At 37.8% G+C, this 17001-nt stretch overlaps 1 protein-coding gene across 28 annotated transcripts in view; it reads left to right on the top strand.

Annotated features, from left to right (window-relative positions):
- The window catches only part of GPHN (gephyrin), a 271807-nt gene that overhangs the window by 147837 nt on the left and 106969 nt on the right, over positions 1 to 17001 (top strand). For 16 of the 28 annotated variants that reach the window (XM_074542808.1, XM_074542813.1, XM_074542812.1 and 13 more), the window contains exon 5: positions 3911 to 3949. The exons of the other annotated variants lie outside the window; for them this stretch is intronic. In XM_074542808.1, the coding sequence (XP_074398909.1) occupies positions 3911 to 3949 (39 nt within the window). The remainder of the gene's footprint in view (positions 1 to 3910; positions 3950 to 17001) is intronic. 28 annotated transcript variants of the gene reach the window in all.

Below are 17001 nucleotides of genomic sequence, written 5' to 3' on the forward strand. Positions count from 1 at the left end.
CAAAAAAATAAGACCATCAAAAAAACCAGATAATACTTGTCTGTATATGGGATTGATGTGTTTAAAATGCAAAGCTGCATATTTTTATTGACATTCCTTTTACAAAGTTGCAACTGCCACCATGGATATAGAAAAAGGTAAAAACAAATATGATGGTAGAAATATGAAGGTAAAAAGAGAGATTATTTCTGTGAGAGTTGCACTACTCAGTCTGTTTAGTTTATCATGAAGAACACTGATAAATAACTTTGATTTTGCCTGTACTTTCTTTGGGAAATAGTGTACAATACTAAAGGCTTTGTAAGGTACCAAAGGCTTTCTTTACCTACTAAAGAGAATTGTAAAGTAGCTGATAATAGAAATCTTGAGCCAGGAAAATCTAAAAAAATCGTCATAATGAAAGGCTTTATGTGTTTGGGTTAGGGTTTGTTGGTTTAAGAGATTAATCACACAAGCAAATTCCTAAAGAGCTGCTTTCTTCATTTTAATTCTGTCAAATCAAAAGAGTTGGCTAGTGGGAGAAATGTCTTATAAAACTCAACTTATCTTGTACTTCTTGTAGAAATCATAGATGATGTTAAATGAATCATCCTGCACTTACAGCCTTATGTTCTGTATGTTAGATGATGTTAGAGAAGATAGTTTGAATCAAATGGATCCTGAAATTAGTAATGAAACTATTTTATTTCCTGAATTCAAAAGGAATTCATGAACTGCTTTTGTCTCTTTTTGAAAATGTGAAACCCTGATAGTATTGGCTGAAAATGCTGGGGCAAATATCTTTTTAATTACTTAACTAATCTATTAACCTTCTGTGTAAAGTTGTCTGACTATCAAATGATAAAGGTAATGCTAATAGAATTCCATTAAGCCTTTGGTTATTTTTGCTCATTTGAGGATCAGCTTTTATTTGCCTTTTTTTAAAGTGTCCTTAATACTTTTGAATAGCAAATAGAGGCTGTGTTTTTTGACTTTGAAACATGTAGGAAATATTTGCAAGCTCTGCTGAAAAGACCAGTAAAACAGTAGTAAGGAATTTGAGTGTTTCATAAAATGAGAAACAAAGCCACTGTAATGAGCCTGGAAATCTCAACTTTTTTTTTTTAATTTTGAAATTAAAGGGGTTTTTTCCAAGGTAATTTAGGAATGGCAGTTGGAAGAAGGCTGGCATGTCCCGAGAGTGGGCAAATGGTTCCTGCATGAGCGAGCCCAGTACTTCCAAAAGTACCCCCAGATGAACAACATGATTATGGTGTGCTTTTTGCACACCATAAAGAGAAGGGTTTTCCCCTCTTGGTTTTACTGATGCCTTTTAGCTGTGTTTTCACTGTAGAGCCCACAGCTCATGTGGACATTTCTCTATTAGTTTAAATGAACTGGCTTGTCTACTATTAGCAGTGTAGCCACAACAGTGAATGTATCTTGCAGTCCTTTCTGTAACTGGGGAAGAAAAATAGGCCTGCCATAGGACTTCTGCATAATGAAATTTTCAAATTGGAACTTTTGGAATTTTTTTTCCTCTTAGGCATTTTTAGAAATAGTTTCCATTAAAGCATGGCTTCAGAGCAGATAATAGGAAACTGAACAAAATTAAGCATCAAGTTCAAGCAAAATAATCCTGAAAATAGTGTCAGGCCTGAAATTTTTGTCCTTAATGTGTGATTTTTTTTCTGGTCATGGTACAAAGAGTTTAGTTAAAGCTAAACACAGGGGAAATTAACAAAAAAATAATGTGGACATGTTAGGGAGACTTCCCTGTGGAGGCAGCTTAAAGACATAATAACTAGATGGCAAATACCAGTTTGGATTTAAGATGTATGAAAAATTGAGTGAGTTAGTCCTTTTGACATTAGCACACCAGAATAGCAAAATGACTCATTATTAAAATAGTTGATCATTAAAACTAATACTTATTAAAGAATAGAGAATTTCTCATTTACTTCTTCCCTGCTGTGTAGGAGCTTTTCCAACCACTAAGTGGAAAGAAACTAGAAGAGTCTTGGAAAGCAGCTGCCTTCAGGAGTTATTCTTAGGATTATAACTAGTTCTTCTCCTGCTTTTGCTAATTGCTACCACATGGAGCAGTGAAGCTTTAGCAAAATGTTGACTCAGTATAAGTACCAAAATAGAAAACCAAAATGACTATTGTCACGCTTAGGCATGAAAGTCTTATCAGTTATGGACAAGAAAATAATTACTTTCTAACTTTTATTTAGACTATATTTTAGTTTCTTGTCCCTTCATGCATGTATTCTTTTCTTAGTTACTCTTTCATCAGAATACCTAAATAGTGAGGTGCATAACCTACTGTTATTTATTGTTGACATTTAAACTGTCACTGGATTTTCAAAGTCCATATTTTCCTCCACAAATAAGCAATTTCTTATGGTACACTGAGATCAGTTTGTCATAGTTCATTTTCATTAAGCTTGAAATATTTCCCCTCAGAGAGAAGGTGATGGCAATTTTGTTCTTGATGTGATGCAGCTAATTGTAGTTCCTGCTGGCCACAAAATCACAGGATTTTATAAAACTGCCAATGTGTGCCCTTACCTTGTACTCTGGTATCTCTGGTTCAGGCAGTATTTGCAGTTCCTGGCTGGTTTATGCCATTACTAATCATATAATGGAAGTCTGTTGGTCTTCTCTACCTAAATTATTTGCCATTTTGTTCTAAGTCCAAATAGTAGTTTTCAATATGGAAAAGTTTGGGTATGGAAAAAATTCCTATTCTATGATCCAAATTTCTAAATTTGAAGTTCTATTAACCTCTGTTATTCTTGTGCCTTGCTCTGCTAGGAGAAGAATGAGTGGTTGATACCCAGAGATCAGTATAAATAAAGTTCCATAGCTTAGCCCATCACTACTGTATTCTTTAAAAACTTTGTTGCATATGAGTGCATGGCAAGTTCATACAGATTGTCTCTGCAACCTTTCCAAATCCTGATTCAGCAATGGCACAAAAAGCTCATGATTCCTTTCTATTATCTAAGGTCCTCTACAGTTTGAAGAGGGAAGAGTTGGCTTCTTGTTTCATATCACTGCCTTGTCAAAGTGAAGTGCAAGTTTTCAGTGATGGCAATAAAAACTGAATGTGCAACCAGATAAATGCACACAAAATGTGGACTTCTAAGTAGACAGAAATAGTAAAGTTTGATTCTTGGTTGATTCTTTTAGTTTCTAGGTAGAATACTGAATAAAAAGTCTCCTTATTTAAATGACAGGTGAGTTAAATTACTGAACTTTATTAGTGCTGGGATTTTCTCAGCTCTTACATTTCAGAGTTCATTGCATGTATTTGAAATAAAGCAGCAGCTAAGATTTCTGAAACAGTTTCATTTGTTTAAAAAAATCAACCATGTTAAATAACAAAATGCTTAAGTTGAAGACAAGAGAATATTCAAGGTAGCAAATAGGTGCTGATAAGTTTGATACTTAGAAGAGGGTTGCCCCTCAAGATTCAAAAGACAAATTAGAGACACAGAGTGTGGGTGTGCCCAAGCCAAATTCAAGCACCAACCTGCACTGATAATGAGCAACAGTTAATGATGCCTCCTGTTTATCTCACAAATGGCCAGCAGTGGCTCATGGGTACTCCTGTGCAACTTCACAAGCCATTTTGCAGTGGATGTGGGAATGAGCTCACAAGACCAACCCCTTTCCCCTCTTATACTAGAGGTGCTAGAGGTAAGTGTGGTTTTGGGGAACAAGGGTGGGAGGTCATGAGATGAAAGTGATTTGGGCTTCTTAAATTTTTCAAAAACCTCCATAAAGGCATGTATCTGGGGATGGGCAAAGATTCAGATGAATTCTTATTTTTTGCCCAAAGAGATTACCCAGTCCTAAACTGACATGCTTTCCTTGAACTGGGAGTCAGAAATCCCTTTTCTCTTCTGTTTTTCTGCTGCAGAAATTCCCAACATTCCCATTATGTGGGCTCCAGAGAGGGGTAAGCAACATCTTCAATCCCACCCAATCATTTCCAAACTAATTCTTTGCTAGTATTTTTTTGCTTTTTTAATCATCATCAGAAACAGTTTTTAGACACATTTTTCCCATTTGTTTGATTTTCTTGTGGATTCTCATATTTTTGTTTTATAGGAAGGTCCCATGGCCTCCCCAAGTGCTAGGGTCAGACTCATTTGCTGTTTCCATTTGTGTGCTATTCTCCTGTGGATTTTCATGGTTCACTCTGATCAATGTTATTACCAAAGGGTGAGCATCTAGACTCTTGGGACTGTTTTACTCATGGTATCCTGAGTTGCTGAAAAAGCACTGCCACCCTACTGCCCTGTCAGTCATTTGGCAGGCTTATGTTCTTCTCTTGCCAACAGCTGCATCTGATTGTTGGTGGGCTTTGGTCTTTTTCTGCCTTGTCTGGGGACTGCCTGGCATTCACTGCTGTCTTATATTCTCTCTACCTGCTGGCTGTGTGGCATTGTCCTGCAGAAATCCTGGCCCTTTGCCTGGCTGTCTGGCATTGCCTCTTGAGCAGCTAATTGCTTGACAGTGACTACCTACGGCCTGTCCATCTGTTGACTGGCACGTGTTGCCTCCTCACCGTCCTTTCAGTCAGATTGTACCCGGGCATTGGCCTCCTGCTGCCCTGTCTCCTGCTCCAAGTGCCTGGCATTGCCTTCCTGCTGAGTGCATCTGCTGACTTTGTGCAATTGCTCTTCTGCTGCTTGGCACCTGATGAATGTTTGGTACTGCTTTAGCAACTTGCTGAATGTTTGGCATTTTCCTCATGCCTTTTCACCTGGTCCTTGAATATAATGTCCCCTTGCTGCTCTTTGAGTCTGCTTTACTCACTGATACTTGCTCTTTTACTGTCCTGTCCACTTGCTTTATGCCTGGCATTTCTATCATATTGTCCTATCCATCTGCCTAGCTTTTATTTCTAAATATGCACCAGTCTGAAAAGGTTAAGAAGAATTGTAAGGAATGGGGGAAAACTATTGTCTGGCTCCTTCATGGTCTGATAACACACCAGCCAAAAACTGATCTCAGTACCAGCATTCAGCTTTTTCCTAGAACTACTCAAAAACCCTTTCCTATCTTATGAAAAAAGAAACCAAACCCAAACTAAACTGAATTGTATTTAGTCTTTGCTTCCATCACTTTATTTGAGAGGTATATGACTAAGTTGTACTGTATTAAGTATTAAATTCAGTAGTAATTAAGTACTATAACCCTAATACTACCTAAGGTACCTCAGAATCCATGGAAGGTAGGTAATAACAGGAAGGAAACACAATCTGTTGCTCAGGCTCAGAAAGATTAAGGTTTGAATGTAGAGCTGTGTTCATTAAACACAGTGGATCAAAGAAGCTAAATAAATTTTACAGGTCTCCTTATTTAAAACAGAGGGCTGCAGCTAATCTAAATAAACCACTGGATCAGTACAGTGTTACCAAACTGAAATGTGTCCTAATTGCTGCTTCCTACTCTTTCTGTACTGGGAGAATGGTCCATTGCTTGTTTACAGAAACCTTTTGTCACTCAGATTGAGACCAAGGACTTGACTACCCTACTACAGTAAGGTCCATACTAAAGGAATAAATCATTGTCACGTCTTAGAATAAGAAGCAGGATTTCCTGCTCTTCTTTTAATTCAACTCATTTGACCTCTTTTCCTAGCTCTTCCACAGTTTTTAGGTTATTAGAAGTGTTGTTGGGTTTGTGGTTTTGAAACCAGTAGCAACTAGGACTTGGAGAAAATATTCTGTCATTATGAATCCTGTCATAATTTCATAGTAAATTCTTACTATATTTAAATAAAGTGTATGTAACATCTTTTAACCTTAGCTTTTAATCTCTTCAGATATATTATTACTGCTTTTGCTATCTTCAAAGGTACCTTAAATATGTGAAATTATATCTAAGTGATGCCTTGTGAATGCTGACCTAGACCAGAGGCTAGATGGAGCTAAAGAATAAAGTAGGGATTTATTAAAAGGCCTCAATGGATACACCTTGGGCAGCATACAAGCCCAGCCAGGGCTACACCAAAGATGAACCAAAACGGTCACAAAATGGACAACCGGTCACGAGGTCTCTGACTTTTAGAAGTTCTGGTCCATTTTGCATATTTGAGTTAATTGTCCAATTACAGCTTTAGGTTATGAAGTCCCGTTCTTCTTGTTTTTCTCTCTTCAGTCCACTGTTGTTTATGCTCTTGGGCCTGAGATTTGGATCATGTGTCCTTGGTCCCCAGCTAGAGAAGGAATTGCTTTGTGTACGTACTCTGTGAAAAGAGCTTACTATTCCTTAATCTGAAGCTCAGAACTACACACTAAAGCAGCAGAGAATCCAAAAAATATGAAAGCTAAAACCTGAGGCATCATAAGCAGCGAGGCAGGGCAGCATCCCTTGAATCAGTAGCAGCTTTCCCCAGTGTGGGGCCAGCTGTGGAATCAGATACAGACACTGTGATAGAGCACCTTGTTCCCATGCCCCCAGCGCCAGCTTGCTGCTGTGGAGGGTGGATCCCAGGACAGTTGGGAATGCTCAGAGGCAGAGCTAGTAGGACCCTTCTCCCAGTTTCCACATTAATGCCTAGGAACCAGTTAACTTGTGTTCTGCTCCAAGGAGCTGGAGGATGCGAATGTCCACCTATATTTTAGTCCTTTGCTGTCTGCTAGGGTCTCCTGTTCTCTCTTGTCTCAGCCTTTTCAACCCTCCCTTGCTTTTCCAAGCATATTTTTTGCGCAACTTCATAAACTCTTAAAGATGGTGGGCTGTCAGTCTCTCACTTCCCACCAGCTTCATGTTGTTGAAGGGTGTGGTGACAAGAACAGGTCTCAATGGCAAATCTCTTTCTCCAAACTTTAACTCCCAGTATTACATTGATGCTTCCCTAGGCTGTTTGAGAAGCATAGCAGGGGCTGGAAGGGAGGAGCAATATTCACTTTAGTACTGTGGGGCTGCAGGATACTGCTAGAATTCACCTCTTATCCCAAGAAACATAAGTAATTTGTTAGTGTATCATTTCAGTTCTTTTTAATATAGGGTTTTTTAAAATTAATGTTACTTCAAAAATGCAGGATTTTTTTTTAATAATATTTGAGTTACATGAGTTTTAAATGCAGAAAAGCAGCAGAAGCTGGAGGAAAATAAACTCTAAGATTTTTCTTGAATGAATGGAATTTACTTCGCTGAAATTTATACTATGGCAGAACTGATGCAGTGCTGTCTTAGGCAGCTTCAGTGTAACATATCAAGTTAAATCAGTTTTCTGCCTGGTACAAATAGTCAAATTAGTTCTAAAAGAATCTGTGGTAAGTTGAAAGAATAAATTTTCGGTTTTGTCTTATAATTGAGTCAACATTTGGTTAAAGAGAAGTTTGCACACAATGCCCTGAGACTAACATTTTCACTGTTAAATCCCTCTAATACTGATATACAACTTTTTTTTTTTTTAATAGGGGTTTTGGGGAGGTTATTTTAGTCTTTTGTCCTTCTTATTTTCAATGGGGGGGGGGTGGGGTTGAAGGTATTCTTTAACCTATCCTGTGCTGATTTTCTACTAAAAATTAGCTTCTAAAACAGTTGTGAGCAGTAGGAGTCCTTCCAGCTCTCAGAGTTTTCCTTTCTAGAATAACTAAATTTCCTGTTATCAGCCCAATTTTATCTCTGTTTTATTCCTCTTTTTTCAGACTCTTTTCCTTCCTTATTATCTCTGATAAAAACCCTGTTACAGTTCTCATAGTCATTTCCTGAACTAAAATATCTAAATCTTGCAAATTATTTATCGGGAGAGTGTTTGTTGTATATTCTCTTTACTTCAATGCATTTTTTAATCGCCATTTATTTTTTTACAGTTCACTTTATTCTTCTCTGTTTTCTAAAGGTATCTTTTCTGATGATAGCAACATTGCAGTCTCTAAGCAACTAATTTCTTCAGTTGTTTCTGAGAAGAAAACAAATTCCTAACTAACACAGGTCTTTTGCACTCAAAAAGAAAGAGAGATGCATTATTATTTTTCTACCTTGGGATTTCCAGAAGGTGTTTCACTCCCTTGATCCATTTAATCATTGCCCTCACTTTCAGTTGATGTTTTCCACTCTTAAAAATAATGTGTCTGACAGTGACTTGTATCAACTTGGAGTTCAGATTTTATAATGTCTGTCTGCTGCTTCTGGATTCAGATTGAAAAGTTTATTTGGTTAATTTTAGACAAGAATGCTTTGAATGATATGTCTTGTGCTAAAGAACATACATGCCTTTTCCTTCATGCTTGTCATCACTGACAAAGGCTTTTGCTGTTGCAATTAATTGTTACAAAGTTCCAGCGTCTTTCTGATGTTACCTCTTCACTTAGTTGGCCAACGGCTTTTGTAGGAAAAATGAGGAGATGATGTTGATTTAGAGTATAAAAATTTGTCAGCAGATCAGTCCCTTGTTTCCCTGCTAGAGATCAAGAGGTGCAGTCAGCTTACCCTCTGGCTGCAGCCAATGTCCCTTGTTTCCCTGCTAGAGATCAAGAGGTGCAGTCAGCTTACTCTCTGGCTGCAGCCAATGTGGCACTTTAAGTCTGGGCACATTCAGTAAGAGCTTTCATGAGCACAGATTCACAGATAGTGTAGCTCATTAAAGCAGTATGTTATACATTCTTGTTAGATTGACTATAATAGATGCACTAAATCTACAAAATGTCAGCATATAGTGCTGTGTACAACTCTTCACATGTAATGTCCAAGGCAGGCCGAGGCACCCCAGCTCTGGTAAGGAAGAGAGGATCAAGCATGTTAACTTGTCTGCAAAATGGAATCATGTTCTCATCCTTTGCTTCTGAAAGAGCATTTCAAATACAAAATTTATACTTTGGGGAGAAGTGGAGATATCCTGTTGCTGCTTTCATCAATGGTGAGGGGCAGCTGTTGGTATGGAAAGGCAGGGTTTTGCACCCCTAGCAGCAGGCCATCGTGCCCACATCAATTCCTTCACCACACATCTCACAGCATCTCACCTGGCTTTAGGCCTTATTCCTACAGATGCACGTGCAAAGTAATGAATCGGCGACTGCTGCAGATTGTTCCCCCCATACATTTTGTTGCTCTTCTGCTCAGACAGGTTTTAGATTCAGCCTGGAGAAGAGAAGGCTTCAGGGGTGCCCTATCACATTCTTTCAGGACATGAAGGGGGGCTATAAAAGATGGGACCAAACTTTTTAGCAGGGCCTGATGTGATAGGACAAGGAGAAATTATTTTCAACTGAAGGAGGGTGGATTTAGATATTAGGAAAAAATTCCTTACTGTGGGGGTGATGAGGCACTAGCACAGCTTGCACAGAGGAGTCTGGGTCCCCATCCCTGGAAACCTTTAGAGATCAGGTTCAATGGGGCTGCGAACAGCTTGATCTAGTTGAAGATATCCTTGCTTATTTCAGGGCAGATTGGACTTAAATGGCCTTTAAAACACCCCTCCCAACTCAGAGTATTCTGTGCCTTGCTGGAGCTTCTTTCACTTAATTTGGAAGTTTAATGAAGTCAGATCTATATAATTGTTTGGAAATTTTATCTGAGACTGCACCAAAGCTTTCATTTGATTCAGCCTTTGCTGCTCTCATGGAACGTCATAGCAACAGTAATCAATCTTTTTCACCTTCATTGGTTGCTTTCAATAAATATTTGTACACCTTTATTAGGCTTTCTTCTTGCAACTTTTCTGCAGATAGACTGAGTGAGTAGTAAATAAGCTTTGTTTTGTGTAATGTTGCAATCACATTCATCATTCCAGTGAACTAACCACCATCCCGTTCAAGTGGGAGATTTTGTAGATTTCAAAGCTGAATGAAACCTACTTGTTGCACCTTTAATTTTGGCTGAGTTTTTGGCCTACACCTCCCTTTTTAAGAGTGAAAAATTGTTGATTTATTTCTACTTTCTACTATAAGCTGACCAGTTCTTCCTTTGAGACCAAATAATACTTAGGTATCCAGTGGTATACAGAATTAATCCATGAACAGCAAGGCTTAATGCTATGGTGTCTTTCAAACTCTTTTACAATTCATCCATATTTTACTGATTTCTGCTGGACAGCATTGGGCATTCCTAGAAAAAGAGCAGAGAAGGGCATGAAATTCTTTTACATGTGTTGTCTCCTAGGGATCTAATTTCCTGCAGAATCTTAATGAGAAACTGCTGTTAAATCGCCGTCATTCTTTACAGGAAAGAAAGAATAGAATTTTCTTTTGACTTTAAGGTTAGCAAACCAGGATTTTTCCAATCTAGCTAGAACTGTGGGATTTTCTCAATAGCTTTTACACTGTCTAGACAGTCTAATATTTTCTCTAGAAATATTTTGTGTCTTTGTTAATTTTCATTTTTATCTTTTCTTTTAAAGAAAGATGATTATTTAAGATGTAATTTGTTTCATCAAATACAAAGTGTTGGGCAGCTAACCTTGGCTGCATTTGATTTCTGTGTTATTCTGAATTATGATCTTGCATCACCCATATCATTTATGCAGAAATACTGTCTGATTTTTCACTTGAGTTTGTCTGCCTAGAGGTGTGATGTTAGTAGTTGCTGTACACTTAGTATGAGCACATTTGCTGTGGTAGTGAGATGCTTAACATTCAGTGCAAGAGTCCTGGGTACATTTTGAGTAACAGCAAGAAATAACTTGTTCACTGTGCCCATCCAAGAATCTCTTTTGCCTTGTCGTTTCTTAAAAGCTACTGCCTTTTCTCAGTGATCCACTCACACTAGTGTGTTAGTGTGAAAATCTATGTGCTGAAAAAGTTTGGACATGGGGAATTTTATTAAAAAGCAAAAAGATTTTTCTGCACAACATAGTCTGCTGCTTCAAGCACAGCAGAAAAGTATGTGAGGGGAGGCACTTATGTACCTGTTGCTATGTCTATATTAATGAAAAATTGTGTATGGTATAGGAATCCTGAGGGTTTCAGAACTGAGTTCTGCAGCTGGGAAGTAAACTGGCAGAATTTGTCTATACAATGCAAAGTTGTAATAATGTGAAAGCGTTGCTCTGCCTCAGCTGAGTAGTGTCAATAAATGATTCAACTGGTTTTATCTAATGCATGAAAGATGTTTTAACATCTAAAACTGAAAAAACCTGCTGTTTTGGAAATGTGCATGGTAAACATCTTAGGGACAGTGCAACAGAGAAAATGTATTCTACACTGGGGGTTTTGTGTGTATATATATTGTTTCCTATTACTCTAAGCTACTGTAAGCCATTAATTAAATAATGCAATTCCAGAGAAAAAGGTAAACTTGATATATTTAATATTCCTCACTCAATATAGATTAAGAATTCTACTGTCTTCCACTTTAGTGCTCTGTGCTACAGCAGTCTCAACAAAACAATTTGAGAAACTACAATTGTTTCAATTGTTTCAATTGTTTCCATGAGAATCTTGGAGGTAAAAGATGTGACTTGTGCCAGAAGTTAAAATAGTCCTATATAGGAAATCATTTGACAGAATGCACAGTAGGTCACTTTGGCTTTCAAAATCTGCTTGCTTGTTCAGTTCTAATGAAAGTGTCATTTGCTTGTGCCAAAACTGACAACTGCTCAGACTTTGAACACATGAATTGCATAAGTGGATGTCACAAAAGAATAATTTCTATGAATTTTTAAGTTATGGAAAAAGTTCTTTAAAGTTGCTCTTATTAGAGATGCTTTGTCATTTACTTGGGAGTAAAGATACTGTGTAAGAAAATCTTAAGAGAAGATATTCTTTTGTAGTTCTTCTGTTGCTATGGTGTATTCCTGAAAAGTTATTGCTCATTAGTCTGCCCTTTGTAGTGCAGAAGTTGGTTTTGGGAAGGGTTGTTTTTAATAAATCTTCAACATGAAGATTTGAGATCTCAAAGTGTTTGGAGGAGCTGCTTAATCGGTGGAAGAATTTGACTGAAGTTTCAGAAGTGCAAGTGTTTTGAATGCCATATTTGTTCTTGGCAAAAGGTAGCAAATGTTAGCAAACATCAGGCGAGATCCTCGAAAGAGAAGAGTTTCACATTTCAATTTCACTAACTAGTGTGCTTGAGCTAAAACATTGCAAAATTATTTATTTATAGAAGTGCAATTGCAAGTTAAAAGTTCTGGTTCTTACTTCTTTTCTGGTTAATTGCTGAGTATACTTCCCCAAACCACAAATACACCCACTCTTCCCATATAGAAGGATCTAAGTTTGGCACTAGTTTTGAAATGAAGCTGGCTGTAGCCTGACTCCACTTAGGTATAGATATATATTCTAGAAGATAGTACACATAACCAGAAACACTGTCTAGGGTATATTTTTATGAGACAGTGTTCCCTAGCTGTTATTCCATTAGTTAAAGCTCATTATGTTGTCACTTCAGTCATGTAGAATTCTTATTGGCATAGTGTAGATACCCATGATTATTTCTCTCATTTGTGCTGCATGAGTTTGGAAAACAAACTCATGGAGATCTATGGAGTTTATATAAATCATATGCAATCAGGTTTAGCTAAAAATTTAGATCTAGATCTGCAGAAGTGGGAGAATAATTTACAAATTCCACAAGGTTGTTTTTTCTAGTATCTTAATTTAAATTTTCAGCTTCTCTGTAGTGTATAAAAGGTGAAGCATCTTCCCCCAAGTGTTTTGCAAGCTTTTTTCTTTGTAAAAAAGCAACTGAGTGTTATCAAGTAAATATTTTAATGAGTTTGATTTCAATTGAAGAAAACAAGGACTTTTAAGGAAAGCTTCAATGAACACTAAGATTTTTTATTAATTAATATACACTTTATTTGATGATAATGATACTACTAATAATTTGTTTATAAAAGTAATTATTATTGGAATCCAGCTATTGGAAATTAAATATATTCCTGGCTTGGTCATGCATAAATCATTGAGGTACCTCTATTTGCCACTTGCTTTTTGTGGCCATCTCCTCAGTGGAAGTGTTCTGACAGACTCGTTTGCTGATACCGGTCTATAAAGAAGGCAGACACTGAATCAGTTTCTGGCACTTGGGTCTCCTGCCACGGGCATTAGGCTGCAGTAAATGATATGGTGGGTCCCAGTGGAAGGAGTGAGAGAATTCAGAGGAGGCAGTTTGCAGGCAGAGGGAGTCATGGATATGACAGGGAGAAATAGAGAAAACAGAGTCTGTATTTAATCTAACAGTACTTACTGCTGTGACATTTTTGTTCCTCGCACCGATACATTTTGTAGGGTCATTCTGTGATGTTCAGGTTCTGGGTGGCAGCAGAATCAGTGCAGATGTGTTGAGAGGGCAAGCAACATTCTTGTGCTGGAGAATTATTGTCAGTGGAAATGTGTTATTAGTGTGTGCAGACACACCAGTTTGTAGAGTTCAGTTTTAGCTGGCTACATTAATCAGGATCCATTCAACTTTGGATCTTTGTACGTTTCAGCTGGGAGAAGAAAAGGTAAAAGAAAATGGAATCAGGTCAGTTAGCAGAGAAGTATGTATCAAGCTTATCACTGGTAAGAGGAAAAGGCACTAGGGTAAGCATGTCTAATAGGATTAGACATATTTTGTTTTCTTTTATGTAAAAAAAAAAATCTACAAAATCTGAGAGTGCTCTTAGTATGTGTCTATAGACACATGTGTGTAGACATAGCTGCATTTAACATCAAAAATTCCCAAGAAGGACTTACCAGTCTCATATGAGTTTCTTAAAGTCATAGTACAGTAAAATTGGCAAAGCTGGCATGGCTCACTGCATGAGGAGGAACAAACACATGCATCAGGGTCAGCACTGGCCCCATGTCTGCCTAGTCACCACCAGTCATCCTGTGAGCCCAAACACAGCAACCACTTTAGCCTTACTTTAGCATTATATTTTTATAAACCTACTTGATTTTGGTTGTTTTTCAGCACTAGCATTTGTAATCAGTTTCATCCATTTGTCAAGATAACTGAGCAATTGGCCAAAGAAATTTAATTTTGGAAAGCATCGAAGTCTGCGAATCCTGTCATGCCTTATCCATTAAAAAAGACACTGAATATCACCATACATGTTATTGGTAGCAAAGAACAGGAAGAATTCAAGGAAAGACAGCATAATGGTCAAACTGAGATGAGTTAAAATCCTTATCCAAAAAGCTTTCCAATGTATTGAAAGAAATCAACTGCTAAAACCTGTATTTCTTATTGTTCATGGAGAAGAAATAGATTAGGGTTTTTTGGCAAGAAGCTCTGATCAGTCTAGCTCCATGTAAGCTCTGTTTTCTTCCTGCCAAATAAGAGTAGGAAAGTAGACAATAAGCTGAAATAGCTGCTTTGTGAATAAAAATTACTGCTACCTGTGTTGTCTCCAGCAGAGGATTTCTGAATAACTTTGAAGAAGGCATCTCATCTCCAGGATAAGAGATGCATTTTTTATTCCTAAAGTGCACACTTCTTAAACAACTGGTTGACAGACGTGACCAACCCTTTTCTTGCATATTTGACTGATCTATCTCTCTGGTTTTTCTTTGCTCTTCCTGGGGTCTGTGAGCTCTGTTGCAGAGGTTATATAGGTATTTCTTTGGTAAAGCCCTTCCAAGATTTCAGCTTTCAGTGGAAAGCTCAAATAGGTAATTAAATCCTATTGATGCTAATGCTGTAGTTTGTTAAATATAAATTATCCGCAAATTTGTCCATTAATTTTCATTTATAGCTCTATTATATACTATGCAGAGTCATAGATTTTAACTTGTTCAACAGAAATAATATTTTCCACAGAGGCAGTCTCGGTCAAGTTAATTGAATTTATTATGATTTCTGAGTCTCATATTTGCATTTTAGTTGAAGAAGTAAAACTATATTACTGCCTAAAACCAGCTGCAGTGTATATGAAATGTCTCAGATCATTGCTTACTATTGAGGTCAACTTTTGCTATGCTTAATACCTGAAAGACAAAGATAAGGCGTTTCTGAACATTTCCAGAAGAGTAGTCCTAGGTCTTTCAATTAAATCAGTCTGCATTAGGTATATCCTCCAATAACTGCCTGGGAGGGTTTCCACAGGTTAGAAGCTGATCTAACAATTTATGTGGAGGCAAAGAAAGGCAGTGAAGCAGCAGAGAACTCTGTGAAACCAATTGGCAGTGAGCCATCTGTTAAGCAACTGCAACTACGTCAAAGATATCTAAAAATACACCAGTTGGTTTGGGAACATAATGCCCTAACTGCAATAAAAAGGCACTTTGTAAACAATCAAAAATGTGCTTTAAAATCAATTGCATTTATTCATATAGCAATGAAATATAAGCCATGAAATACTGCTTTCATAGATGTTCTTAGTAAATCCTAAATAATTAAATTGTTTGTCCCTCCTTCTCCTTTTTAGAGTGGAAACTAGCATTTTATTTCAATCCCATTGTCTCTCTCCATGGCTACCCCACGTCCCGACATTTGTCATGTCTTGTCTTCCCATTTTGCTTCTCCTGAGTTTCTCCCTCATCTATTTTCTGTCAAAGCTGCCTTGGGCAGCCTTTCTTTGTAAAACCATGGAATGGTTTGGGTTTGGAGGAAACTTAAAAATCCTCAATTTCTAACCTCCTTGCTGTTCTCCATCCCATTCACTTCATTCACTTGCCTTCTCACTATTCTCATATCTCCCCTTCTGAGAATCCTACTGCTTGGATTTCCTGCAATTCTGCCTTTCTACTTTAGATTCCTTCTTTGCACATTCCCTTGTCCTATCTAAACTACAAACCTTGCCTTTCTTTGCAACCTCCAAGCTGGACTTTGTGCATTTGTCTTTCTCCTGAGCTCTGGCTTTTACTTTCAAGTATTTTTGTTTCTGTGGAAACCCTCTCTTCCACCTCCCTCCTATGTGGACCTGTTTTCTTTGCACTATCAACTTGTCCATCAGAAACTGGGGACGCTTTTTGGTATTATTTTAGTGTTTTATGCAGTTTTGCTCCAGTGTTTTCCACCTACCTGAGTCACCAGACTCAGGTTCAAGAATCATTGTAAAGCTTCAGTCCTGATTAAGACATCAGTGTGACAGCTCTGAACGAAACATCATTTTTTCCTGCATCTGCCCAACAGTGTCCTCACTGCTGTTGTAAGAGAGCCGAGGGCAACGGCCTTGATTTGTGATTCATCCTGTGCCAACACTATGGCCCCCTGCAGCGTGCAACAGCTGGCTGATGGTGAGACCACCAACAAAAAAATTGCCCATGAAACAAGATTGAACAGCCTTAATTCAGCCTTCCTAGAGTACTGGTAAAATGTGATGGTGCTGAGTCACTAATTCCTTAAAAGTTTCTGTGGAGGCAGGTGTTGGTACCCAGCAGTTAACTCCTGAACTGGACACAGATGAAAATCTAGATTTGACATCTCTCTTCCACCCTTCCTTCAAGCAAAAAATACTGAAAAAAGTATGAGAAAACCTGGCCACCAGGACTTTGGTACCTTGTTAGGTGAAACAAAAAGTTGTTACAGATTGCAGCATTGCTGTTTTCATTCATATACATACAGCAAATTTAGAGTCTGCTTCTTGGTATGATGGTGATTTCAGCTCCTGTTCAGGGCACATGTTAAGTCATGTTATTTAAGGACATCCCAGAAGTGGACTATACAGTGGCTAATTTCAAGAGCAGATGTCACTGTAACAGTGGTTTACTTAGCAGCAGCTTTTTTTGGTTACATCCATCCAGTCCAGTCAGCCTGTAAACATGAAAACAGGAAACATTTCCTTGTTTGTAGAGGTCCATCTGCAGTAATAAACATAAGCATATATATTTGAAACAACTATTTTTAGAAATTTGTATTGAGGATCGTACTGCTGCTTGGACTTCATGCCCTTTCAGATTTTGTTGCTTAGTCTATACATTTTTAATAATCACATTGCCTGCTAGCAGTGACATTTTGTGAAGGTCATTTTTCTTGTGAAGTTGGAGAATGGACTTGAATTTCATTGAAGGAATCCCTGAGCTGCAGGATCGTTGTTCATGGACTGTCTTGCATCTTGTACTACCTTTGAAGCCTGCTTAGAATTTTAACTAATGATATCTTCAAAGTGTCGCTGTGCTCAAG

This window comes from Zonotrichia albicollis, chromosome 6 (assembly GCF_047830755.1).
Source record: "Zonotrichia albicollis isolate bZonAlb1 chromosome 6, bZonAlb1.hap1, whole genome shotgun sequence".
Lineage (NCBI taxonomy): Eukaryota > Metazoa > Chordata > Aves > Passeriformes > Passerellidae > Zonotrichia > Zonotrichia albicollis.